General features: G+C 38.0%; 3 protein-coding genes across 5 annotated transcripts in view; 2 read left to right on the top strand and 1 right to left on the bottom strand.

Moving 5' to 3' along the window:
• The window catches only part of LOC132420337 (signal recognition particle subunit SRP54), an 86,686-nt gene extending 85,343 nt beyond the window's left edge, over positions 1-1,343 (top strand). Inside the window, exon 6 of the mRNA XM_060004684.1 lies at positions 1,035-1,343. The gene's annotated coding sequence lies outside the window, so the exon portion shown is untranslated. The remainder of the gene's footprint in view (positions 1-1,034) is intronic.
• PPP2R3C (protein phosphatase 2 regulatory subunit B''gamma) lies at positions 199-25,968 on the bottom strand. The gene is made up of 13 exons (XM_060004687.1): positions 25,808-25,968; positions 19,240-19,367; positions 16,342-16,446; positions 15,285-15,397; positions 14,778-14,875; positions 13,519-13,589; positions 10,311-10,443; positions 9,057-9,112; positions 8,904-8,979; positions 7,975-8,111; positions 4,986-5,123; positions 2,724-2,783; positions 199-895 (listed from the first exon to the last, which is right to left on the bottom strand). Exons 1-13 carry the CDS (start codon positions 25,863-25,865, stop codon positions 707-709), a joined length of 1,362 nt encoding a protein of 453 aa, XP_059860670.1. The 5' UTR covers positions 25,866-25,968; the 3' UTR covers positions 199-706.
• Positions 25,969-26,044: 76 nt separating this feature from the next.
• Positions 26,045-26,802, top strand: part of PRORP (protein only RNase P catalytic subunit) — a 128,098-nt gene continuing 127,340 nt past the window's right edge. For 2 of the 3 annotated variants that reach the window (XM_060004690.1, XM_060004692.1), the window contains exon 1: positions 26,045-26,186. The gene's annotated coding sequence lies outside the window, so the exon portion shown is untranslated. Of the gene's footprint in view, positions 26,187-26,578; positions 26,620-26,802 lie in introns of those variants that run through there. The other variant, XM_060004691.1, reaches the window with a different exon arrangement.

Genomic DNA, 26,802 nt, shown 5'->3' with positions numbered 1-26,802 from the left:
CCTTCTGAATCATAGTTCATGATATTCTACTCTCTTCTTTCATCTCTTAAAAATTAAACAGTATAACTGAGAATCTTTACACTTAGTTAACAAATTCTCTAACAAAAATCCTTAACAAAATGGAGTTAAGTTTTGTAAAATGTAACCCTGGTGCTGGTTAATAAAGGTAGACAAATGTTTTTTATAACAATGATTTTAATTAAAGTAAAATACTAACTTGAATACTTTTTATTGAAACATTCTATTAAAATAAACATCATGTCCAAATACTTGCCAGAAATGAAATGGCCCTACTCTGATGAATGGGGAAGTCTGTAATCTTTGATATACATAATACTTTAGAATATTCAAGGTTAAATGATATAATTTAAACTATCAAGTATTCAAATTCTTAGTGACTAATGTCAGAACTATTCCATTAAAACTTCCTTTATTTCTAAAGATTATACAGATTCAAAGTGGACTCCTACCTTCACCAGATCACACTTGCCATATTTGAGCTAAGTGAAACCAGAATTTACTGACTCCTAATTTGGTCCCATTTCTTCCAGACCACTACAACCAAAATTCCAATAACCAGAACATTTGCTATGTTCTATAGACATATGAAGTGTTTTATTTAGACCATTTCTAAGGATTCTGCTTCAAAGGTTTTACATGTAGCATTCAAGCTTATTTTAATGAATACAGTCTAGTCTTTGAGAGATCATGTATCATCAAGGTCTGCAGAGTTTTCATTATCATTTGCAACAAGGGCTTCTCTATTCTCGTAAGTCCAGAAGCCATTCAGATCAATTAGAATGGTGGTGACTGTGTCTCCTTGATTACTGTTGATTAAATCCTGAAGAGAGATTTTCAAAGGATCCTTTGGTTTTACCATGTCAAAGATTTCATCCTGCAAGAGAGGAAAAAAATACAATGAAATCTGATATCTGATTCACTTAATTTCTATCATAGGGTGATCTAAAATTCAGGGCTGGCACTTGAGCTTATGTAAAATTTTTTGTTCCAATTTTTTCTTTTTCATTTAACAGGCAATCCACCTCTTCTCTATACGCACAAAATTTTATTGGAAGATTCCTTAGGTACAGGCATACCCTTGGAGATACTGTGAGTTCAGTTCCAGACCACCACCATAAAGTGAATATTGCAATAAAGCTAGTCATGTGACATTTTTGGTTTCCCAGTGCATATAAAAGTTATATTTATACTATACTGTAGTCTGTTAAGTGTGCAATAGCATTATGTCTAATAAAATATACATACCTTAATTAAAAAATACTTTATTGCTAAAAATGCTAACCACCATCTGAGCCTTCAACGAGTTGTAATCTTTTTGCAGTAGTAACACCAAAGGTCACAGATCACCATATAACAAATGTAATAATAATAATAATAATAGAATATTGTGAGAATTACCAAAATGTGACACAGAGACACCAAGTGAGCAAATGCTGTTGGGAAGATGGCACCGATAGATTTGCTTGACTAGGGTTGCCACAAACCTTCAATTTATAAGAAATGCAATGAAACAAGGTATGCCTGTGTATGTGTCTTACAGAGGAACTGAAACTCAGAGTTTAAGCTGCATAGCTAATTAGCAGCAAAACTAATGCAGTGTTCTTTGAATATATGTTAACTAACTACTTATATTTTTCTGTTGTCTTCTAACTGGTGATAAAGCAAGGCCTTGATTTAAGTGCAAACTTGGCTCAAAGTAAAAACTTAAATGCTTTAGAGCCAAGACAGTGACAAAGCTTCATTTCCAATAATGATGTCAACCTTTTACTCTGGACCTGGAATGGGTGGGGGGAGCTCGGTATTAAAGAACTAGTCATCCACAGTGACACTAAACTGTGCTAAAAATGACTGGAATATATGGAAGAACCTCTTCTATATTATGACGTGTACTATAAGATTACTTACGGGGAATTAGTACATGTTTTCTAATCTGTTTGTAGTAAAATCACTCAAAGTATTTAATAGCATTTAAAGAGGCAAATTGCATTTTTAAAGGTTAGAACAATTCAGGTAAACGAAATGCATGAACTTTTAATCTTGTGTGTATGTGAAACTTCCCTTTCCAGGTTGGTGGCAGTTTAAAATTACTAGTTCTTAAGTTGCCAGTTGCATAGTTTCAAATTTTTCTCACTTATATTAAACCAAAATAGCCCTTTATCTCATTATACTTGGTTAAAACTGGATGGGTTATTTTATTACATTACTTCACCTGAACCAATACTGGATACTCAAAGTGGTTCATAGCTGGTAAAAGTCTGATTACTAAAATGCTAAGTAGCAGCATGTATTTCAAATAGTGGTAGTTTTCATACTGTAAGATTGACGTTTCCTTAAATACCAAAGCAAGCGAGCTCTTTGAAGTAGCAGACTAAAAACGTGCCTGAACCTAAACAGCTCCCCCAAATTCAGTTTACAGTGGAGTAGACTACCAAAGGATACAGGCTGTACTGATTCTCTGAGTTTTCAATCAAAATGAATGAATGCTTCCAATGAGAACATGAGACTGACAATGCTAAAATCTTATACTGCACAAATCATTAGTCCAAGTATGTCCTCAGTTTCTAAGGATTTAAATATTAATTCAGAACAAATAACAGCAAATACTTGATTTGGTTCAGTATTTCATAAGTTGCTTTCAGGTAAAAACTTCATTTAATGCAAATGATTATGTAGTGTTATGTAAATTAAAGAAAAACAGTAACCTTGACGTCTTGAAATGAAACAGGATCCTGTCCATGGATTTTCATTAGTTCTTGTATGGCCTGTATTTAGTAGAAATAAATCTTTAAATAAAAAACAAAATATGCAACATTCCCCGTCCTGTCCCATGGTCCCTTTCCAGTTCCATTTCCTATCCTTTCAGACCATAGGCCTCATCATTTTAACCGCTCTTGCCAATATTCTCAAATTCCTTGACCTTGCTTCACATCTGCTGAGGAAAACCTAAACACTGGATTAGTGTAACCATCAACCTTTCTAGACCTACACCTTAGCTATGGAGAACTTCATAAAAAAAGTATACAAGAGTACAGATTACTATTGCATAGGAATGGTCTCCAACCCCAGATGGGCCTTTAACAGGCCTAGCAATTCTGTTATGACCTGCTTCTCCAATTTTCCAGGAACGCTATTCATACCTTCACCATTCTTTAAGGCACCAAATCCACCACCTCCCCTCCCACCCTACACTTTCTCTTCTACTTGACAGAAAAAATGGAGGTAAACCTCCCTCAAACTCTTCTCTTTTATGAACTTTAACAAAAAAATACTGCCTGAGAATCTCCTGTGATGCAGTTGAACTAACAAATGTTTTAGGTGGGAGTCATTCACTGGAAAATGTGAAGCTTAAAATTCTTGGAAAATAATATGTTCCAAGTGCCTACTCTGTAGTGCCACTGATATCAGAATGTGCACAGGGCATCTCTTTGCAGCAGATGAGAATCTGAGTACACTCGAAGCTACTAGAGCAGGAGACCTGGATGGAATGATCTAGAGTGCACCATCTGGGCCCAGCTTTTATCACTGGGATACTGATGTACAAAGGCTCTAAGAACAGTCCAGGACTGTAGGGCTCAGCACCAGTAACTTTTTACCTTAGCCCATACAACCAAGCCTAAATAAACTTTGATAAAATAAAGGTATGAAATATTTTCAATGTATTTAATAAATAAAATTTAATATTCAAAGAGTAGAGGATACTATAAAAAATCTTTATGAAAAGGGATTGAGTATTTAGCTTCCAAAAGATATATTTACTTTGTTTTCCTAAAACTGAATTTTCATTTAATAGGTCTGCCTAAAGTGGGGGACATCCCTATGATGGGTGATATTCTCAGATGAGCCACTGATATAAGCCCACGTAGCATTCAATTTTTAAAAAATGCATCCTAATACTGGGATTGTAATTTATCCTTATAATAATCTGCAGTCATTACTACCTACAAAATCATAATAGAAAGCTTTTCAGGGAATTTAACATGAAATTATGAAATATATACTCTGAAACTCAGAAATCAAAGTTATTTTAAAAGTATCAAAAATTTTTTAAGTGGAAAAGAAAAAGCCTCTGGGGGAAAACTTCTTATGACAAAGATGTGAAAATGTCATTTTTATTGTTTAAAAAAAATTTCTTCTTACTATCAATCTTAACCATATAAAAATCAGATGGGATGGTCTTCTGGAAACTAGCTATAGAAATGTGGCAATGGAATGGAACACTACTGTACAAAACCTTTCCATCAAGTAGAAAAGTCACCGTTCAAACTGAGGAATGATTTATCTTTTTTTTTCTTTTTTTAACATCTTTATTGGAGTATAATTGCTTTACAATGGTGTGTTAGGATTTATCTTAAAAGGGAAGACATTCCTACATTTACACCTGCTGCAGCTGAATGCTTATCAGGTAAAATACAATCAAATTCCACTTCAGAGCTCATCATGTTATTCTCTGAGACCACCTACGGCACAGAATAAGTATTTCAGCAAATCTGTTTCACACTGAAATGCAGCCCACAATTCTAGCCAATTTTTAAATTTATATTTTTTACAGCATAGCAATTAAAAGAATCTACAGGTACCAGATGTGCAAAACTCCTGTGGAAAGGAGCTACCTTTTCTGTACTGTATAATTAAAGTTTCTGTAGGATTTTACATACTAGTTTTTAATCACCAAGAGCATACAATTTCTCAGGTATGTTTGTATCTCCACTGGCTAATAGCCCCTGACGTATATTTACACACTTTTTAGTATTCTACGACTAATCAAATCAGTATTGATTTAGCCCATTTATGTTTTTAAAAATAGAAAAAAACAAAACTAAAACCTGACTTGATTTCCTTCTGAAATCTGTTAGGTAAAACGCTTTTGTTAAATTTAAACATCCCAAGTTAGATAAAATTGTCATTGGGTAGGTAATTTAAACCAAATTGTATAACAAAGACACATTTACACAAATGAGACTTACCCTAAAGAAATAATTAAGGGAAAAGACATTCAGATATCCTTTGTTCTCAATGTCAAGCAATTTGAAAATATATTGCAGAGCTGCAGGTTCTTTTCGGTTTTCTAATGCAAGAACAAAATCCAGGTAGGTCTTATAGTCCTATAGAAAAGAAAATGACATTCATTAGAGGCCTTATTTGTAATTAACTTTTCAAGTGACTGATGATTTGAAGACGTTTGTAATCAAAGATGGCAATTTTTGTAAAAATATGAAACGAGAAATCCATACTTAATATATACTTAATGTTGGTTTCTAGGAATTCTACATAGCAGTTTATCTGTACAGGACAGTTTGAGGGGGCACAGCTCATTTTCTTATGAGAGATTTGCTGTGTTAAGCCATAATTTTCATTCATTAGGCTTTTGAAATGGACAGACAGTGACTAACCTTTGCATGTTGCCACTAAATTTGTATTTTCATTTCGGTGTGGTCATTCTGAACTAGTTTTAAACTTTAATTCAGATGATTTCCAAAAAGTCATCTTAAGAGTGCCAGAGTGGCTTCCCTGGTGGCGCAGTGGTTAAGAATCCGCCTGCCAATGCAGGGTACACGGGTTCGAGCCCTGGTTTGGGAAGATCCCACATGCTGCGGAGCAACTAGCCCGCAAGCCACAACTGCTGAAGCCCACGCGCCTAGAGCCCGTGCTCCGCAACAAGAGAAGCTATCACAATGAGCAGCCCGTGCACCGCAACGAAGAGTAGCCCCTGCTCTCCGCAACCAGAGAAAGCCCGCACGCAGCAACAAAGACCCAACACAGCCAAAAATAAACAAATAAATTTATTTAAAAAAAGAGTGCCAGATATTCTACAGTGATCTGACACTGTTCTCATCCAAAAAGGGGGCAAGAGAGTACAAATGAAGGCTGAAAAGACACGAACAGAACAGAAAGCTTTCTCTACGAAAAAGGGATAGTCACAGATTACTTTTTCTGCATGTTTAATAAAAGTAAAGTACTTGGGAGATTCTCACTTGGAAAAGTTTATAATCTTGGAAAGGATTTTCTTAGGCTAAGATTAAGAATTCTTTTCTGCATAAATCGTAGTATAAAAAGCTAGAGATGCAGCCTCATCATGGTCTAAACTCCATGCCTAACTGTAGCTTCTGATTTTCTTTATTCACCAGGTTATTAGCATACTCCAAGCTCCTCACTGTTAACTGTAGGCAGCTGTGGGAGTCACGAAGCAGAGTTTTTGCACCTTTCCCTCTGCAGTTGGCTAACGATGGTGTTATTTAGAAAACTGTTATTAAAGCTAAATGATAAAACCTAAAACCCTGATTCTCTTCTGACAGTATGACCATTTCTTAAGCATCATTGGTTTGGAAAAGTTATCAGATCCTTAACACATATTTTTAATAGCAAGAATGGTGACTTAAAAATGCTATTTAGAATTTTCTTCTCAAGTATTTTGCATTGTTGTGATAAAAGGACAGGTGCATGTTAGCAAATCTTTAGCTGCTAAGGTAGCCACTTAGAGTAATACTACCTGATTCTTAGATTTAAATTAAAACATGGCATATGTGGTACTATCTCTGACCTGGTCATTTAATGAATGAACCATCTATATGAAAATAGTCAATAGGGTTTACCTGTTTTTCAGATTTTTTTTTTTTTACTAGTCCACACTTCTCTACAATAGGTGCAACTACAATGAAATGAACAAAAATATTAAAATTTTCTGTTTGCCCTGAGTCCATAAAGGAAGTAATGTTTTTAAGCAAATTTACCTTAAGATCAAAGGTTCTAAATAATTTGATCTCAATTATTATCTCAAATAATTTGATCAGTTCATACTTCTTAAGATACTGTTATACACTGATATGAAAATAATGCTGTATCATATCAAGAAAAAGGCTTTTGTGATTAAGAAAATGGACAGAGGACCTGAAGAGTCATTCTTCTTTTTGTTTTTTTAATAAATTTATTTTATTATTTTATTTTATTTATTTATTGTTTCTAGCTGCTTTGGGTCTTTGTTGCTGCTTTGTTGCTTTTCTCTAGTTGCAGTGAGCGGGGGCTACTCTTCGTTGCAGTGTGTGGGCTTCTCATTGCAGTGGCTTCTCTTGTTGCAGAGCACGGGCTCTAGGCATACGGGCTTCAGTAGTTGTGGCACGTGGGCTCAGTAGTTGTGGCTTGAGGGCGCTAGAGCACAGGCTCAGTAGTTGTGGTGCACAGGCTTAGTTGCTCCACAGCATGTGGGATCTTCCCGGGCCAGGGCCTGAACCCGTGTCCCCTGCATTGGCAGGCGGATTCTTAACCACTGAGCCACCAGGGAAGCCCAGGAGTCATTCTTCTGAAGAAGACATCAGATGGCCAACAGGCAGATGAAAAGATGCTCAACATCACTAATCACCAGGGAAATGCAAATCAAAACCACAATGAGATATTACCTCACACCTGTCAGAATGGCTGCCATTAAAAAGATAACAAGTGTTGGCAAGAATATGCAGAAAAGGGAACCCTCATGCACTGCTGGTGGGAATGCAAACTGGTGCAGCCACTATGGAAAACATTATGGAGGTTCCTCAAAAAATTAAAAATGTAACTACTATATGATCCAGCAATTCCATTCCTGGGTATTTATCTGAAGAAAATGGAAACACTAATTTGAAAAGATACATGCACCCCAACGTTCACAGCAGCATTATTTACATTAGCCAAGATATGGAAGCAACCTGAGTGTCCATCGACAGATGAATGGATAAAGATGATATGGTATACATATACAATGGCATACTACTCAGCCATAAAAAATAATGAAATCTCTGCACAGGGAATATAGTCAATATTTTACAATAACTTTGGTATGTAATCTATAAAGACAGTGAATCACTATGTTGTATACATGAAACTAATATAACATTGTAAGTCAACTATATTTCAATTTAAAAAAAAGGCTTTTGGAAGTTGTGGGAGCCTAAATTTTTAAAACTTAGAGATTTAAACTACTACCATTTCTCCATCGTAAGTGAGACACTCCTGGAAAACACGGTCTAAGAAGACATTGGTCATGGTTGCTGTTCCATAGCGGGAGAGTTCTTCTTTACTGAGCATGCCATTGTGATCCTTATCAAGATTCAAATATTGGCCTTGGGGAGAAAGATGATCAAAAGACACTTACGACCAAAATAAAGTTCTAACTAAAAGACAAAAGAATAAACACTAACAAAAAGTTATTTTTATTGGTTAATATTTTGATTTTTAAACTAATTATGTTACAGTCAGGGTAGACATCTGCTATCCCTGCAGTCTCTATCAGAACAACTGTTAAGCCAGAACCAGTCAAAGAAAACTCATCATAAAGGTCATGCCTTTATGCTATTTCACTTACATCATTACTTGTTTTCAGTTTGCAACCTTCTATAACTTTCCTAGGATTCTAAATTAGATGGAGGTAGGGGTCAACCAACATAAATCACTGAAATGCTGGCACGTGAAAGCAGAGGTCAAGGTTGCCAAAATGAGTCACAAGACCACCCAAAAGGACAATGTAACAGACTAATGAAATTCAAGAAAAAAAGCAAACTAGGCCCTAAAACACACCCCTCTGTGGACCCTGAGAGTAGCATTTTATCACAATGCAAGATCACAGGTGATGTTCATAATAATGTTCCTGAGTCAACAATAAAAAAGTCAAACTACATTCTTTATGTTAAAGTGTTAGAAATGTACTAACTTAAATAAGAGTGACAAAAATATAAAACGCTGGTATTTAAACAAGTAAAATTTAATAATCTAGAATATAAGCTCTTAAGGAAATTAGAATACTTTGATCTTAAGGTAAATTAGGCTATGTATAAAACTGTCCTTTGAACTCCAGTTAATGAAACATTAACTGAGGAACGGATAATTCAAATTATAGCATTACTATAGGAACATACCATACACCCGTAGGGCAGAAGGAGCAGAAAACCAATTTGTTTCTTGACTCTCCTTGGACAGTTCCTCATCCCTTAACTATATGAGCATAGAGACATAGTTAGAAGATAGCAACTGTGAAGTGATATAATTAAGTAGTTTAAAAACATATTTACCTCCAATAAATCATCTAGGAAGCTGCATGCTAAAATATCTTGAATTTTTATCTTCCCTTTAAAGAACATAAACACAATAACTTAATTTTAAAAACAAGAGCAACTCAATTTTATAAAAGTATTATTTTAGAAGAGCAACCGCACAATTGATATTTTAAACTTCCTAGCTCTCATGCTCCAAAGTCCTTACTATGTATTTCTGTGAAAAGGGAAATCTGCAGGGAATAGTTAATAAAATCTCATATAGGTATGTCTACCTATATACCCCCAACTATATACATCCAATTGAGAAATTCCAAAATTACATTGAGACCAGATTCCAAAAAAAGTTGTGTTAATTTTTTTGTGGTTATGGATATGATACTGTCAGTAGTCAAATAAGGAGACTGCTTCCAGTTTTCCTTTGCAGGTTCTGGAATAGAAAGCAGTATAGAGGCGTGGTTAAGAGAGATGGGATTTAAATGCCACTCCTAGACATGCAATCCATCTAAGTCTTAGTTGCTTCACACATAAAATGTGGGTAATAATACCTTCCTAATGGAGTTATGAGAAGAAAATGAAAGAATCTATGTAAAATGCTTAGCACAGTACTTAGTACATAATAAACAGTCAAAACTGTTGGCTATTATTATTGCGTAAATTTCCAAGGAAAAAGATGTGTGTGTGCCTATAATGGAGGCGTTTAAAAAAACTGACAGCTACCCCATTCTGTGATGGACTCACAGCTGCATTTTCAAGGACAGAAGGGGCTTTGATTTGGGCCTCTGTCCCAGACACATGTATTTAAGCCTAGCAGGTTAGAATAGTTGATAAATGTACTGTGAATGAGGCAAAATTTACAAATCTGATCCTCATATAGGATAGTTAACTTGAAAATGAGAAAAACACATCATGGCTAAATGGTCCTCCTACCTCCCAATTCATATTTTTGATCAAAAAGAATAATGCTCCAGTATATTACCTATCAGGGATAGCAAATTATATCAGAATACCTGGCTTCTTAGATCTGGAGAGAATATACTTCATTTTAGAGATGAAAACATTGTAAAAAGGTTAGGTGATATACACACTGTCACACAGCTGATTATGGTTGGCACAAGTAAATCAAAAGATCTACATGTCAAAAGATTTATATATTAACGGCAATAACATGTTAGGAAAAGAAATAACATTTTAAAGACTTTTCTCTAGTTATTGAGATTTAGAAGTAATGATAATCTTATAATATCTAAGTTAGATAAGATTTTCTTTTACCTGTTCTTAGAGGGTCTAAAAAGAAGAAGAACTTCCTAACTGCTGTACAAACATAAAAGGAGTAAAAAGATTTTTCCAGCCCATCTAATTGTGGCAAAGTAGGGATAAGTTCCAATATGTAGTTTTCTAAATCCTGAAAGAACAAAACAAAATAAAACTTGAAAGGGTTAAATGTCTGATCTTGTTTCTTCATGAGATACTGGAATATAATTTCAGTCCTAAAAATTATTCAGTATTAAAACTATATGAATGATGAAATAAATTCATTTGTGACTCAGTTTCAGATATTTTTCTTGGCTTGTTGTTTTCTTTTAACTTTGTTTATGATGGTCTTTGCTCTCAGATTTTTAAAAATTTAGCTGAACTTACTGTTTTTTAGACTTCTGAGCTTTGTCATACTTAGAGAGGCTTTCCCTATTCCAAGATTATATATTTAAAAGCCTCTCATGGTTTCTTATATTTATTTTAATAATTTCATTACTTTTGCTTTATCCATTGTAAAGTATAATGCTTCTAGTTCATTTGAGACACTTTATAATTTAGTTGTAGAACAGATGGCATCTCAAACATGGTGTGTCCAAAATTGGACTCTTATTATCCCCAACCCTGGTCCTCACCCATATTTCCCTATTCCACCATTTATTCAAAGTAAAAAAGTTAAACTTGGTTCCTACCTTTTCTTCACCAAGGCCCCCACCCCTTACCCCCAAAATCTAATCCAGCAGCAACTTTTTGTCATTGTTGGGGTGTGTGTGTCCAAAATATATACTAAATTAATCTATTACTGGCTTCTACAGACATCACCCTGGTCTGGGCCACTATCATCTCTCACCTGGACAACCAGAGTAATTTCCTAATTATTTCTTCTTTGACTCTAGGCTCTTTACAATTCGTTCTCCACACATCCAGTAATTTTTAAAAATGTAAACCAGGGAGTTCACTGGTGGTCTAGTGGTTAGGAGCCCGGAACTTCACTGCCGTGGCCAGGGTTCAATCCCTGGCCGGGGAACTGAGATCCCACAGCCACATGGCCAAAAAATAAATAAATAAAATAAAATGTAAACCATATCCTGACAGATTCAGCTTAAAAATTCTGATGGCTGGGCTTCCCTGGTGGCGTAGTGGTTGAGAGTCCGCCTGCCGATGCAGGGGACACAGGTTCGTGCCCCGGTCCGGGAAGATCCCACATGCCGTGGAGCGGCTGGGCCTGTGAGCCATGGCCACTGAGCCTGCGCATCCGGAGCCTGTGCTCCACAACGGGAGAGGCCACAATAGTGAGAGGCCCGCGTACCGCAAAAAAAAAAAAAAAAATTCTGATGTCTTCCCATTAGTCTCAATATAAAATCCAAACTCTTTATCATGGTCTAACAACCCAATATGTGGCCCTGCCTACTTCTCCAACTTCACCTCCTGTCACTCTAACCCTCGCTCATATGCTCCAGCCACACTGGCTTCCTTCTGCTCCTAGAACAGGTCAGGTTTAACTGTGCCTTGCGGACACTGAACTTGCTGTTCCTTCTGTATTACATTTTCATAAGGCTGGCTTCTTTCTCATCCTTCATGGCTAAAACTCAATCACTATCTCAAAGAGGCACCTCTTCCATCTTATCTAAAATAGTTCCCCAACCCCAGTCATACACTTTCCTAGTACCCTATTTTCTCCTTAGAACTTGTCACTCTTTGAAATCATGTTGCTGATAATTTAGTGTCTGCCTCCCCACTCTGCTAGGAAAAAAGCACCATAAGAGTAAGGCTTAGCAATGTACCTGGCACAAATAAGTGTTTGGTAATTGCTTATTTAATAAGATTTAGTAAGTGAATGAGAGTTTGCCTATACTACTCAAATTACAGATGTTGGCTCTGGAAATTACTGTCTTTTAAATAAGGGAGACACAAAATCTGGTTTCAAAAGGCAAAGTGCCAAGGTTAGGAGAGTTACTTCTTTTCTTTGAGAGAAATGTTTTCTTTCATTGAGAGAAGGGAACATTACTCCCTTTTAAACACAACTACAGAGATATACTGTTGCTTTTCTCTCTCTTCCTCCCATTCTTCTTTCAATTTTTGTTTCCATTCATGGGAAGAGGCAAGAAAAGTTTGTTTTGTAAACCAACTAATGGCTGACAAGAATTCTCAGAGCTATAGAAGTACTCCAATATCTGACCTGAGTAAGTATCAACTACTGTTCAATACATCTTGCAAGAACCTTTTACTGTCAAGCTGATCTGAACCTTAAAGGACAAGAATTATACTGTGGCCCTAGAAAGGTTTTTAAGTGTAAATATCCAGTATGAGCTAACAGATTCTATCTATAGAAATCTGGATAAAACAGAGTGCAACAAATTATAACAGGAAACATAAACTATAACAGGGAATTTACATCTCTTTAAATTTTATATCTGAATATTTATTTAAGTGATTAATTAACTTGGTTCATATTTATGCATAACTCCCTTACCCCTTTGTATATATTTGGGAAAAAAAGCCTGAGCTGAAAAGAAGATACAGATTGATTGATTTACTTATTTATTTATTTGCTTGCTTGCCACGCTGCGCAGCATGTGGGATCTTAGTTCCCCGACCAGGGATCGAACCTGGGCCCCCTGCCTTGGAAGCTCGGAGTCTTAACCACTGGACCACCAGGGAAGTCCCCATATAATTGAGATACCCACACTTACAAGAATAGTGATTTGGATCATGAGGCTATAATTCTCTGTCGATAACCTGTTGATAACCAAATTAGTGCCTAATGGGAAATAAATAGCCTCTTGGTAACTGACCTTACAACCCAAACCTGCAGGTGGGACTATAGTCACATTATTTTTCTTATATTTCCTAAAAAAGGAAAAACTACTGGCCCTTACATTTTAAAACAGTCATACACTGATAACACTCATGAATAACCAAAAGTTTTTCACTGTTTCTTCAATGATTTTTTTTTTTTAATGATTTTTAATCCAGTTAAAACATTACATTCTTTTCTTCTCCTTTAAAAGGCTTTTTTTTCTTTAAAGGTTGGAGAAAAAGAATTTAGAAAGGAATTTTTGTGACCAATATACACTTAAAAAGTTCTTTAGTAACACGTTATTTGTAAAAACAAACAAAGCAGAGAAACAAAAACAAAATAAGAATTATCTGTAATCTCAACACCCAGTGATAACTACTGTTTAGCATTTTGGTCTAGCATTTATTAAAGTAGGTTAATACTTACAGATTCCCGGAGATACCCTTGTCCAGCAACATCATATAAACTGAGGCCTATTCTTGTTTGATGAAGCCAAACTGACAATAAAAAAGAAAATGAAATATAATTATTAAGATTTATCCTTCAGTGTATATATATATATATATATATGCATAAAAGGAGATAGATTAGAGAGACAAGCTAATTTAATGACTCTATAAACATATTTTTCTCACATGTATTACTTATCTCATTAATCCAAAAATTGTTTGAAACAAAATAAATATACCATAGAATTAACTGCAGATATCAACAATTCTACCATGCCTAAAGTGACAGTAAAGCTGATGCCCTTGAGAATACTGGTGTTCCACCAAAACAGGAGTTCTGATATTATGCCTTTAATGAAGCAGCTTTTATTCTACTGAGGTTAATTACCACAACCAAATATTAAAGCTGGTACACACAGGACTTGACAGGTCATTATGGAACTTATAGGAATCATAACAATTCCAACTTGTTTAATAAATACTCCTTGAGATGATGCTACAGTTGTGAGTTTGAAACTATCCTCTCAGGCAACTCAACCTGTAATATATTGGCGAAATAAAATTACCAGTGAATTAAAGTATTTCAAATAACCATCCATTAAAACTCCTGGTTCAGCTTTTTTTTTTTTTAGTGTTTATTTATTTTTACTTGTTGACAGTTTTGATTTATTTATTTATTTATGGCTGTGTTGGGTTTTCATTTCTGCGCAAGGGCTTTCTCTAGTTGCGGCAAGCAGGGGCCACTCTTCATTGCGGTGCGCGGGCCTCTCACTATCGTGGCCTCTCTTGTTGCGGAGCACAGGCTCCAGACACGCAGGCTCAGTAATTGTGGCTCACGGGCCCAGCTGCTCCGCGGCATGTGGGATCTTCCCAGACCAGGGCTCGAACCCGTGTCCCCTGCATTGGCAGGCAGATTCTCAACCACTGCACCACCAGGGAAGCCCCCTCAGCTTTTGATATATCTAGTTAGCTAGTATCTTCAAGATACATGAGGCTTTTGTTTTGTTTGTTTTTTATAATAATGAACCCAAATGTATGGTAGAAACTTTCAGCTCTAGTAAGTTCCAGGAGAGAATCATAATAATAGGAAAACAAATCTTGGTCAAAAGACAAGAATTCTGTTATTCAAATTTACTAAGAGTTGTTTGACATGGAAGGGATACTATAAAAGCACTGACTGGAAACCTACTTGATTCTCAGATAGAAGGAGTTCAAGTACAATGAAAATGAAATCACCTTTTCTCATGACATAATTAAAGAACTGCATGATGGAAATTCTTCCATAAGAATCTGTATGAAGGAGTTTAGCAAAGACTTTTGCTGCGAAAAATTGCCTAAGGAAAGGAAATAAAGATTAAATCATCTGCCAATGTAATATAAAAATGACTTCTGTATGATTTAGCAGACAACAGCATAAATTCAAACAATTAAAAATCAAAGTGGTGGGAAAAAAATCAAAGTGAGAACTATAGTTCAAAACTGAAAATGTTAAGCCATACATCTTTAATTCTATTGTCTTAAGAATGAGGACCTATAATGCTGTAAATAAGCTATATTATTTCTTTTAATAATTTTATACCAATGTAATTTTCTTGACTGTAAATAATTTTATTAAACTTTATTAGTTTAATGAAAAGCTGACTTAAATTATCATATTATTGACTTAAATTTTCATTAACATTTACTTGAGGCATTTAAAATGCTTAACATAACATACTCCTTTGTTAATCATATTATTCTTACTTGCACTTTGGTCCAGCTTTTTCACCAACCTTTAAAAAATTTTCATAATTAATCATTGCTTCCTCTCCAATCATGGGTGGTGTCTGGTGCTTGTCCAGCAAAAACCATAAGTTCTTAGGAGAATTGCAGAAATTAAGATGTTATAATCAACTGCACAAAATTTAAAAACGTAGTTAAATGTGTTATTTCCATTAAAGTGATAGACTACTGTAGGGTCAAAATGCAAGGGTTTAAATCCCAGCCCTGCTCTGTGATCTTGGACAGTAGACTTAAAGTTTCTGTTTCAATTCTCATCTGTAAAGTAAGGATAACAGTGTCTACATCATATAGTTACACAGATTAAAGAGGAACAGTATATGAAAATTTTAGAACTTAGTAAACACTCAATAAATGCTAGCTATTTATTTATTTATTTTTGCCATGTCACATGGCATGCGGAACCTCCCTGCCCAGGGATCGAACCCACACCCTCTACATTGGAAGCGTGGAGTCTTAACTACTGGATCACCAGGGAAGTCCAATGCTAGCTATTTTTTATCATGTTATTAGTAATCAAAAGGATAATAGGAGATGATAGTCTTCTTAATATTACTCCCTACAGTAGTGGTTCTCAACTTTGGCCACACATTAAAATCACCTATGGAGGGCTTCCCTGGTGGCGCAGTGGTTGAGAGTCCGCCTGCCGATGCAGGGGACACGGGTTTGTGCCCCAGTCCAGGAAGATCCCACATGCCGCGGAGCGGCTGGGCCTGTGAGCCATGGCTGCTGAGCCTGCGCGTCCGGAGCCTGTGCTCCGCAACGGGAGAGGCCACGACAGTGAGAGGCCCGCGTACCGCAAAAAAAAAAAAATCACCTATGGACTTTAAAAAACAATACAAAACTATCCTTGGGACACACAAGCTTTGCAGCTGATTCTGGTGGGAACCATCGCTACAGAGCCTGTGCTTTCAGTCACTGCACTACTGGCTCCATTTAGGCACCCCGAGATCCCACATGACACATGTAGTACAAATAAGAAATGGTGAACCTCCAAAGCAACCTTTTATTCCATTCTTACCTGTAATTCTTCATTATCTAACAGTTCCCTGCTTTTCCTTTGCAGAAAGACGGCTCTGGATTCTTCTCTTAATTTCTGTAGTAAGACCTCATCTTCAGCTGGCAGCTAAAAATACACTGTAGAGTTAATTTCTACACTTAAATTCTAGACTATTGGGTTATGCAAAATGTATTTGGCTTCAAAAAACTATGTATACTACTGTCTCAAAATTACTTTTTGTATCTCAATCTTGCTTAATTTTAGGTCATCATTTATTTAAAAAGTTCATTTAATAAAAAGAGATCCACAGAGAATTCAGTGATCAGTGAAGCCAGTTCTGCCTGGAAAAGGCTAACCATCTAGCCCAAGTTTCTTTATTTAGATCCATACAGGTTTACTTAAAAATTAAACACAACATTTAGTATGTGCCCATAATATATCAGGCATCAATACACTCATTCTAATTTAATCCTACTAGCCCTGTGAGATGCATTTCATCATACTCAATTTAGAGGTGAGGAAATCAAGAGATGGATGACTTTATCAAGAATACATATGCAGTTAGCCAGTCCCAGACTAAAGATTTAAATCTTCAGAGTCCAAGTCTGTCTTAATTTCTTATGAGTTGTTTGGTTTGGTTCCCTGTACTCCTCTGTCCCCTCAATTTCACACCTAATGTTAATGACTTGCTCAAAGTTGTGCAACTAAAGTAACAAAATTTGAATCCGGGTCTTCTGACATCAGGGATTTAGTGTATTTTCTCTTCTCCATCTCATTTCCATCACTGGGTAGTTAGGTACCTCTCCCAATTAAGTAGACTTTAATGCTATTTCCTAGTGACTGCTAGGAGTAAAGTACTATGACAGATGTTCAACGTAGGATAACCATCTCCAAACTAAATGTATCCGAATGTCATGCTCTTATTTTACTTTATGACCACCACTTTTTCTATTTTCTCAATGTAGCTCAAGTTTCATTTTATATTTGTAGAGCACTGTTCCCATTGTAACCTTAGACTAATAAAGAACTAAATTAGGATTGGCTGAAGAGCGACAGTTTTAGCCAAGTATGCTTTTTGAGACTGGGTCACCTTACTTCCTAGAGATAATTAAGCCGATGTCTGCTAGTTGGCCTCCAAAGCAGAGGTTCGTCCTCCTGTGGTGATTTCCCTAAGCAGGGCTTTAAAATGACTCATTCTAACAACTTCAAACAATTTGCTTTGAGGATTTCTTCTTACTTTTCTGTAACTTTGCCCCATTAAATGTAGCTAAGTAACCCACAGTCCAAATTGGGGGCTATGGTTTTCACTTTTTATTTCTAAGAACTAAGATGCCATTCCTCCCATCAAAAGGGATGGAGAAGGAATATGCATTAGGAGGTGAGGCTGGGGCTGAGACTGGGATTGTGCTCCAGGGGCTAGTCAACCAGCTAACCAGCCAAGGAGAGAAGTGGCGACCAAAGATGACAGGTGGTTTCTCTAAAGCAGTGGAGTGGAAGTAGAGGAAGAAGAAACAAGGGAAAGAACATCCCACAAATCCACATCTGCAGACCAGAAACCATTTGGGATCTGGAAGAGGTCAGAGAAGAGATGGAAATGGGGGAAAAGGGGATTCCCTCAGAAAACACAAGGGGATGGTTGGTACTAGAAATACAGGAAAGTTGAGTCCTGGGAATGGAGTAATGTCAGCATCTGAGGGCTGTTCCTGGGTTAGTAAGATAATGCTTTCACAATCCTGATTACATGAAATAATGAATATAAAATGCTCTGAAGTACGTAGACACTCAATAAATGGCAGTCCTCTTCCCACTCCCCGAGACTATAAAAAATTCTCAGTTGTCTAACTGCCTCTGATTAAGAAAGTGTGAAATGCAAAACAGCAACAGCAGTATGTATGATGTGACCCCATTTTTGTTAAACACACACACACACACACACACACACACACACACAGAAATATGTAGAAGGATTCATGTAAAAATGTTTATTTACATCTCTGGGCAATGTTATTATGGGAAAATATCAACTTTACCTGTTTTTTCTCTTTTCCATGACAAATGTGGTTTAGTCATATAATTCTTAAAAGTCTGGGAGACATATAGTATTACAAAAAAGTTTCCAGTAAAACGGTTCACATGTACACAAGTACAAAAAGAGTTTGTACTTGAAGAAATAAGTTAAAATTATCTGGATAATCTACCTCACTCCTTGATGCAAGCAAAACAAAATATTTACTTTCTTTGCAAATAATGTTGTAATTAATTGAGTTTAGGAGGTAACAGGTTTAAGAGATATTCAGCTAAAATTCCAAAGTTAACTTTTCTATAGTAGTTACATTTCCCATAATACTAAATAGGACTTATTCTTTTCAGAAGCCTTCAATTTCAGCTGTAAATATCTTTCTTAAAGTCTTACTGTTTTATCTATAACCCTCCTCAAAGCCTTCTTTACCATTTTGGCACAAGGAAACATATAATTAAGTATAACTCTTAAAATTTGTTTTCCACTCTCAATCTATTTTTCAGTTTAGCCTTGAGCAAAACATTTTGCACCTTATGAGTAAAAGACAAAGTTAAAAATTGTGATCAGCCAAGTAAATCTAAGTCTTATAGAAAGCCTGGCAACATAATCCAAAAGAATACCTACTAGTAACATCCATAATAAAAATTAGGAGGAAGGAAAAAGCCTACAGTTCAAAAAAAGTGGCAAATAACAACTTTGTGTTTTTATACCTACTTATATGAAAAACCAAGATTTAATCAGGCCAAAAATAATAAGGTCAACTAGAATGAAACAATAAATGTACAAAATTTAAAATATAATCAATTTGTTTATTTATAAAATATAAGATTTTTAATCCCATTTGAAAAATTACATTTCATTTACAAACTCTGCAAGACATTTGCTTAGATACCACTTACCCTATAATAAAACCGGGGAATGGTCTTATAGAATTCATTTGTGTTTTTTCTACCTCCTTTCCATTCTGAGTAATACTTGGTAAATAAATCCATTTCTTCATCTTTTAATTCTTGTTCACTTTTTTTTTCTGGTAACAAAACAAGTTAAGGAGGGGAAAGCACTTTTAAAATCAAACAATATTTTTTTCAAGACATCTATACACTATGGTCTAATTACAGTACAAAAAAGGCCTTCACAATTGTACTTAGACACTAAGCATCTATATTAACTTTCTTGAAATACCAAGAATCACTATCTTCAACGGAAACAGCCTCCTCTACATCTTCAAGCAGTTCTCAGATGCTCCCTCCGCTTATTTTTATCACTATACTTGTCTCTTTCTCAAGTCATTGCCTCTCTTATAGACCTGACATGTTCTAATTCATTCAATCAAAAGTTCTCACTGAGCACTTACTCCAAACAGAGCACTGCACTAGACATTGGGGCTAGAGCAGCGAGAAAGCAGGCACAGCCCTTGACCTCATGGGAATTTCAGTGTCATAGTCACTATTCCTCTACCTATCTGAAGTTCACACCTCAGGGTGCTATTACCCAACCTGCTTGCTGCTGGCAGATGGCCATCTCATTTAGCCATTCCTCTCATGAACCATGAGACTGGTGCACAGCTTTCTTCACCTGCAATCATTATGGAAGAATAAACATTTAGGTGGGTGAAGGTGCCCCCTCAACTCTGAAGGCTTCCACCTCTACTGCACTCTGTTCACTCAGAAAGACCACAGATCTTACCTGTTCCTGTTCTGAAATCTTAAACTTTAACATACTCTCAAAAATTTTCTCTCCTTCTGGTTGTTATTCAAAACCTCACTGCACTAGCACAAAAACAGACATACAGATCAATGGAACAGGATAGAAAGCCCAGAAATAAACCCATGCACCTAGGGTCAATAAATCTACGACAAAGGAAGCAAGAATATACAATGGAGAAAAGACAGTCTCTTCCATGAGTGGTGCTGGGAAACCTGGACAGCTACACGTAAAAGAATGAAATTAGAACATTCTCTAACACCATATTCAAAAATAAACTCAAAATGGATTAAAGACCTAAATGTAAGACCACAAACTATAAAACTACTAAAAGAAAACATAGACCACTCTGACATAAATCGCAGCAATATCTTTTTGGATTCATCTCCTAGAATATTGGAAATAAAAACAAAAGGGACCTAATTAAACTTAAAAGCTTTTGCACAGCAAAGGAAACCATAAACAAAACGAAAAGACAACCTACACAACGGGAGAAAATATTTGCAAACAATGAGACCAACAAGGGATTAATTTCCAAAATATACAAACAGCTCATACAACTCAATACCAAAAAAAAAAACCCCCCAAAAACCCAACAAAACCAAACATTCCAATCAAAAAATGGGCAGAAGATCTAAATAGACATTTCTCCAAAGAAGACATCCAGATGGCCAACAGGCACATGAAAAGATGCTCAATATTGCTAATTATTAGAGAAATGCAAATCAAAACTAAAATGATGTATCACCTCACTCCAGTCAGAATAGCCATCATCAAAAAGGCTACAAATAATAAATGCTGGAGAGGGTGTGGAGAAAAGGGAACCCTCTTTCACTTTTGGTGGGAATTTAAATTGATACAGCCACTATGGAGAACAGTATTGAGGTTCCTTAAAAAACTAAAAATAGAGTTACCATATGATCCTATAATCCCACTCCTGGGCATATATATGGAGAAAACTATAATTTGAAAAGATACATGCACCCCAATGTTCACTACTGGAGCACTATTAACAATAGCCAAGACATGGAAGCAACCTAGACGTCCATTGACAGATGAATTGATAAAGAAGATGTGGTATATATATACAATGGAATATTAATCCATCATAAGAATGAAATAATGCCATTTGCAGCAATATAGATGGACCTAGAGATTATCAAACTAAGTGAAGTCAGACAAATATCATATGATATCGCTTATATGCGGAATATGAAAAAAAAAGATACAAATGAACTTATTTACAAAACAGAAAGAGACTCAGACATAGAAAACAAGCTTATGGTTAGCAAAACCTCACTGCACTTCAGCCTCATTGAGATCTTCAATTCTGTGATCTGTTTTCTCAAAAGTTTTTCCTCTTCTTGGTCTCACTTCCTTCTCAACATGCGTGTAGTTGTTCCCCGAAACTCCTGCCTGCGTTTCTGCCATATCTGCCTTGTTAATTTTTAACCTTGGACCAATTTTATAATCTGTTTACTAATGCTCAATGGTGCTGGAGAAAACTGCCAAATTTTGCAAATATTTGGTCCCACAAATTTATTTCACGGTTACTAATAACTCAGCCTCCCCAAACCACCAATACATATTTTATTTGCGCCTCATGTCCTCTTGGTGACTGACTGCTCCAGACTTTCACTACATTCCTCAAGCTCCCTGTGTTCACCCTCAACAGATGAGAATCCCACCCAGTTCACCAACAACTGAGTCTACTGGGCATGGATACCCACAAACATCTAAGTGGAGTGGGAGGACAGGAAGGTATCAAATCTGCATCTTACTTTCTTCCTGCCAGTTTCAGGGGAAAACGTAGCTCTTCTCTCACCCAAGGCTAACCCCTCATTGTCCCATCTCCTCCGCAAAACTCCTTCCTTTCTACCTGTTGCCACACATAATTCCTTCTTCCTCATCCACTTTCTCAAATGAAAGGCCTGTGTTGGTGATCTCTACTTTCTTACCTCTAACTATCTCTTTATGCAATCCTGCCACTCTATGGAAACTGCCGGGGCAACATGTGACCTAATTGTTTAGTTTAATGGACACACCTGTCCTTGATTTCTCTGTTAAATTTGATACTGTCCATGATTCTAAACTTTTTGTAGCGTCTATGGGACCACACTCTGTTGATTCTCCTATTTTATGGCTATTTCTTCTTTTTTCTTTTTTTATTTAACTGATCTACTTATTGTCTGTCTTTATTCCAATTTTTATTGGAGTACAGTTGATTTACAATGTTGTGTTAGTTTCTGCTGTATAGCAATGTGAATCAGTTATATATATACATATATCCACTTTTATTTTATTATTATTATTTAAATAAATTTATTTATTTTTGGCCGTGTTGGGTCTTTGTTGCTGCACGTGGGCTTTCTCTAGTTGTGGCGAGCAGGGGCTACTCTTCGTTGTGGTGTGCAGGCTTCTCATTGTGGTGGCTTCTCTTGTTGCAGAGCATGGGCTCTAGGCGCGCAGGCTTCAGTAGTTGTGGCACGTGGGCTCAGTAGCTGTGGCCTGCGGGCTCTAGAGCACAGGCTCTGTAGCTGTGGAGCATAGCCTTAGTTGCTCCGCGGCATGTGGGATCTTCCCGGACCAGGGCTCGAACCCGTGTCCCCCGCATTGGCAGGCAGATTCTTAACCACTGCGCGACCAGGGAAGTCCCTCTTCTTTTTTCTTAATCTTCTTCCTCTATCATTTCAACTTTCATAGTTTAACCTCTAAGCCCCAAACCTATGTCACTAACCCAGACATTGCACTAAACTCACGCATTCAAAACAAAACATTTTCATCCTCATGCTCCAACATACCTAGAATAACTTTCCCTATCCCTCACCTTACTACTCTTCTTCTAATTCCATATTTCCATCTCAGTAAGTGGTCCTACTATCATCCAATCACCTGAGCCCAAATCCCAAGAGTCACTTTAATTACATCATTCAACTATTCTAGGGATACACAAGTACATGTGTGAGTGGATGACTGCATACACACATGCAGCTTTCAACAGTGTCAGAGATACTGACTCTCTCACTGAGATAAAATTGACCAAAAAAAAAAAAAAAAAAAAAATGAAGGTGAGGAAGCTGCCTATCCAGATATCCAGGGGGAACTGCATTCCAGGAAGAAGGAACAGCCAGTGCCAACGCACGAAATTGGGAGTGTCCCTGGTGTGTGCAGGGAAGAGGGAGGCAGCCAGTGCAGTTGCAGCAGAATGAGCCAGAGGGAATAGCAGGAGATGAGGGACACCAGATAATGGGGGGGGGGGCAGGCCACTAGGCCTTTGGAAAGACCTTGGCTTTCATTCTGATGAGGGTGAGAGCCACCAGAAGGAATTAAGAGGCTAATGCAGTAATCCAGGTGACAGATGGCGGTGGCGTGGGCCAGGGTGGCTGCAATGGAGGTGGCTAGGAGTAAATTTATTCTGGATATATTTTCTTTTTAGTCCCAGGATTTGCTGACACACTGGATGTGGGTTTTGGAGAAAGAGAGCAGTCAAAGATGTCTCCAAAGGTTTTGACCTGAGTAGATGCGATTGTCGGCAACTAAGATGGGGGAAACTACGAGCAAGCAAGTTAGGAAGGAGAGTGGGAGTTCAATTTCAGACAAGATTAAGATGTTAGATCCAAGTGGCCATGTCAGGTAGACAATTATTGATAGATATATGAACCTGGAATTTGGGATGAGGTCCAGGCTAGAGGTATACATTTGGGAGACATTAGCAAATAGACATTATTTAAAATCGTAAGAAGGTAAGTGTAGACAGAGAACAGACAATGACCAAGGCCTCAGCCTTGGGCCCTCAAATGTTAAGTTCTTGGGAGGAAGAGGAAGAAAAAGCAAAGACTGAGAAGGGATGACTGGTGAGGTAGTAGGAAAACTAAGAGAGTGTGTCTCCCAGAAACCAAGAGAAGAAAGTATGTGTAGGAGGAGGGAGTGACCTACTATGTTCCTGGCAGGGGCTGCTGGCTGGTCAAGTAAAATAAGGACAACTGAGCACTGGAACAATGTGAAGATCACTGACGATCATGACAAGCAGGAATCAGAGACAACGACAGATTCAACCAACAACTCTTTTAACAAGTGTTGCTATAACGAGGCATAGCTACAGGTGGAAGTTAAGAAAGTTTCTCTAAGGTGGGAGAAATACCACCATGTTCATATGCTGATGGGAGTGAATGAAAGAAAATCTCATGATGCAGGAGACAGAGGATGACCATAGGAGTACATCCTTGAGGAGGCAAAAATGGGGTCTAGCACATTGATGAAAGAAATAGCCTTCAACAGAAGTAAAACCTATACGATTTACTTACTATTTTATCATCTCTGCCAACACTAAAGTGTAAGTTCTACAAGGACAAGGATTTCTGTTTACTGCTATAGCCTAGGTTATCCAGATAACAGACATGCGATGGAGTGGGTTTAGGAGTGAAGGGGAGGAGAAAGCACAAGTACAGGTAAATTTTCCTAGAAGTTTTCCTATAAGGGGTGCGGAGAAAAGTAGCAAAAGCTGGAGGGGGTTGTGAGATCAAATGATTTTTTTTTAAATGATGGGGGATATTACAGCATGTTTGTCAGAGCTGATGAAAATGAACCAGTAGAGAAAGAAAATTTGATGGTGTATAAAGGAGAGGATAAGGCCAGAGTGAAGTCAGTGAATAAAAGAAAGAAACGCGATCCAGCGTTGGAGTACAGGGACTGTTGGCCAGTTCACCATTTTAACAGTGAAGGCAGAGTGCACGGTTGCCTATAGTGGGTGGGGAGTGGGGGGGGGGCTGACAGAAATGGTAAATGGGAACAGGTGACATTCCTCTTTGATTGCTTCTACTTTCTCAAATATATATACTAGTTCATCAGCTAAAGGTAAGGAGTAGATAGGACATACTGAGGATTAGAGGTTTGGGAGATGAGAAGGAACTGCCTTAGAGTGTAGGAGAGTGAATGTCTAGGGTAACGCGGAAGAAGTGTAAATGAATGACTGAAACACCTACTTTAGGTTAGTGGACATGAATTAGAAGTGAGGAAATTCACCAAGGTTTCGTTTTTCTCTAACTACTTTCAGCTGTCCTGGATGCAGTTGTGAAACAGTAAAGATAGTTTTAACCAGGTTGATTAACAAACGTGACGCAGAGGGAAAGAGATAAGGAAAAATGGATTATTAAGTCTAAAATGGATAAGGAGAGAAGTGAAAAGTGTGACAATAAAAAGGCGGTAGGGGTAATGGATTATAGGTTCTAATAGGATCAAAGGGTTGATGGCGCCAGGACTCTCAATTATCCCTCACAAGTCTAGGTCAGGACCATGCAAGTGCGTGGCTAAGGTAGCTTTTCATTCCCGCAAATCCCTTCCCAGCGAAGTGTGGGTCAAAACTCTCTGAGGGCTTCCCTGGTGGCGCAGTGGTTGACAGTCCGCCTGCCGATGCAGGGGTCGCGGGTTCGTGCCCCGGTCCGGGAAGATCCCACATGCCGCGGAGCGGCTAGACCCGTGAGCCATGGCCGCTCAGCCTGTGCGTCCGGAGCCTGTGCTCCGCAACCGGAGAGGCCACGACGGTGAGAGGCCCGCGTACCGCAAAAAAAAAACAAACCCAAAAACAAAAAACCCAAAACTCTCTGGATCCCTAAACCACATCCCAGTCAGCCTCCTTTGTCAGGAGAGGTTTTACCGATGCGAAACACACGGCTCCCAGGTGCTGCTCCTCCCCATCCATCCTCCCCGCTACCTCCCGGCGTTTAGGGCCTGGCTCTCTCTGCGGGCGGCCCCTCCCAAACTCACTGTTTGGACCGGTGTTGGGCGTCGCTATCCGCCGGCGAAGAATTTCTTTCCAGTCCATGGCTGACTCCGGCCCAGCAGTTCCCGCATTTGCTGTTTACTAACCGCTCCACCCCCTGCCAGCTCCGGCGTCAACACTGCCCAGCCCCGTAAAGGTTATGAAGGCCGCTTAATCGCCATCTTGGACGCGGGCGGAAGTCGGCTAACCCGGCCAAATCGATCACCGTAACCACTGCGGAGAATACGGCGATCACGCTAACAGCAGGGAGAGCAGACGTGAAAGAAACGGAGAGGGAGCCGCCTTAAGGCAGCTTTCCAGCTTCACCACGCTGTATTTTAAAGGCGCAGAAGGAGTGAAGGGGAGGAGAAAGCACAAATACAGGTAAATTTATTTTCTGTAAATTAATTTTCATCTTGAAATATATTTTCATCTTGAAATTTATTTTCATCTTATTTCATCTTTCATCAAATTTTATTTCATCTTGGCCCTTTGGCACTTGTGCGCCACGTGATCCCGGAAGTCCTTTGGCTCTTCCGGTTCGAGGGACGAGCTTTCTAATTTCACAGTTTCTTTTCATTGTTCGTGGCGGATATGTGTAAGCCCTAAAGTCTCCCTGAATGTAGTAGGCGCCTTCAGCAGCCGCTCGTGCCCCCTCCTGCCAGTAAAAGATTCAGAGTCGCCTTTTTCTTGCCGTGAGGCCGGGCGGAAGGCCTGCTTCTGGCTCAGCCAGGCCTCCGCGGCCGCGCCGTCGCGGTGCATTGTGGGCGGGGTAGTTTCCGCCGCGTTTATGGTTGTATGGTACGTGAGTGCTGCGGTGAGTAGTTGAATCAAGTAAACTTCCGTTTGTGATAGATCCGTACACAGTAGGTGGTGCCCTCGTGGACCTCCCTTCCTTACTAGTATCGCTGGCTCGGCTCAGCTCTCTGCCCCTTCCCCACTCCCATTTCCTTATTTGACGAGTTTGGCGGCCACGGCCCCTAGACTCGGGCTTTCGCCT

The sequence above is a fragment of the Delphinus delphis genome, chromosome 2 (assembly GCF_949987515.2).
Source record: "Delphinus delphis chromosome 2, mDelDel1.2, whole genome shotgun sequence".
Lineage (NCBI taxonomy): Eukaryota > Metazoa > Chordata > Mammalia > Artiodactyla > Delphinidae > Delphinus > Delphinus delphis.
This window is presented reverse-complemented; position numbering and strand designations above follow the sequence as displayed.

What these genes read in the sequence shown, in the direction of transcription:
- PPP2R3C (XM_060004687.1), bottom strand. Translation starts at nt 25,865, where the DNA reads ATGGACTGGAAAGAAATTCTTCGCCGGCGGATAGCGACGCCCAACACC. An exon ending in TCACTTACGATGGAGAAATG is followed by an intron (nt 5,124 to 7,974) that starts GTAGTAGTTTAA and finishes TCTTTTCTATAG; the next exon opens with GACTATAAGACCTACCTGGA. An exon ending in TTTCATTTCAAGACGTCAAG is followed by an intron (nt 896 to 2,723) that starts GTTACTGTTTTT and finishes CCTCTCTTGCAG; the next exon opens with GATGAAATCTTTGACATGGT.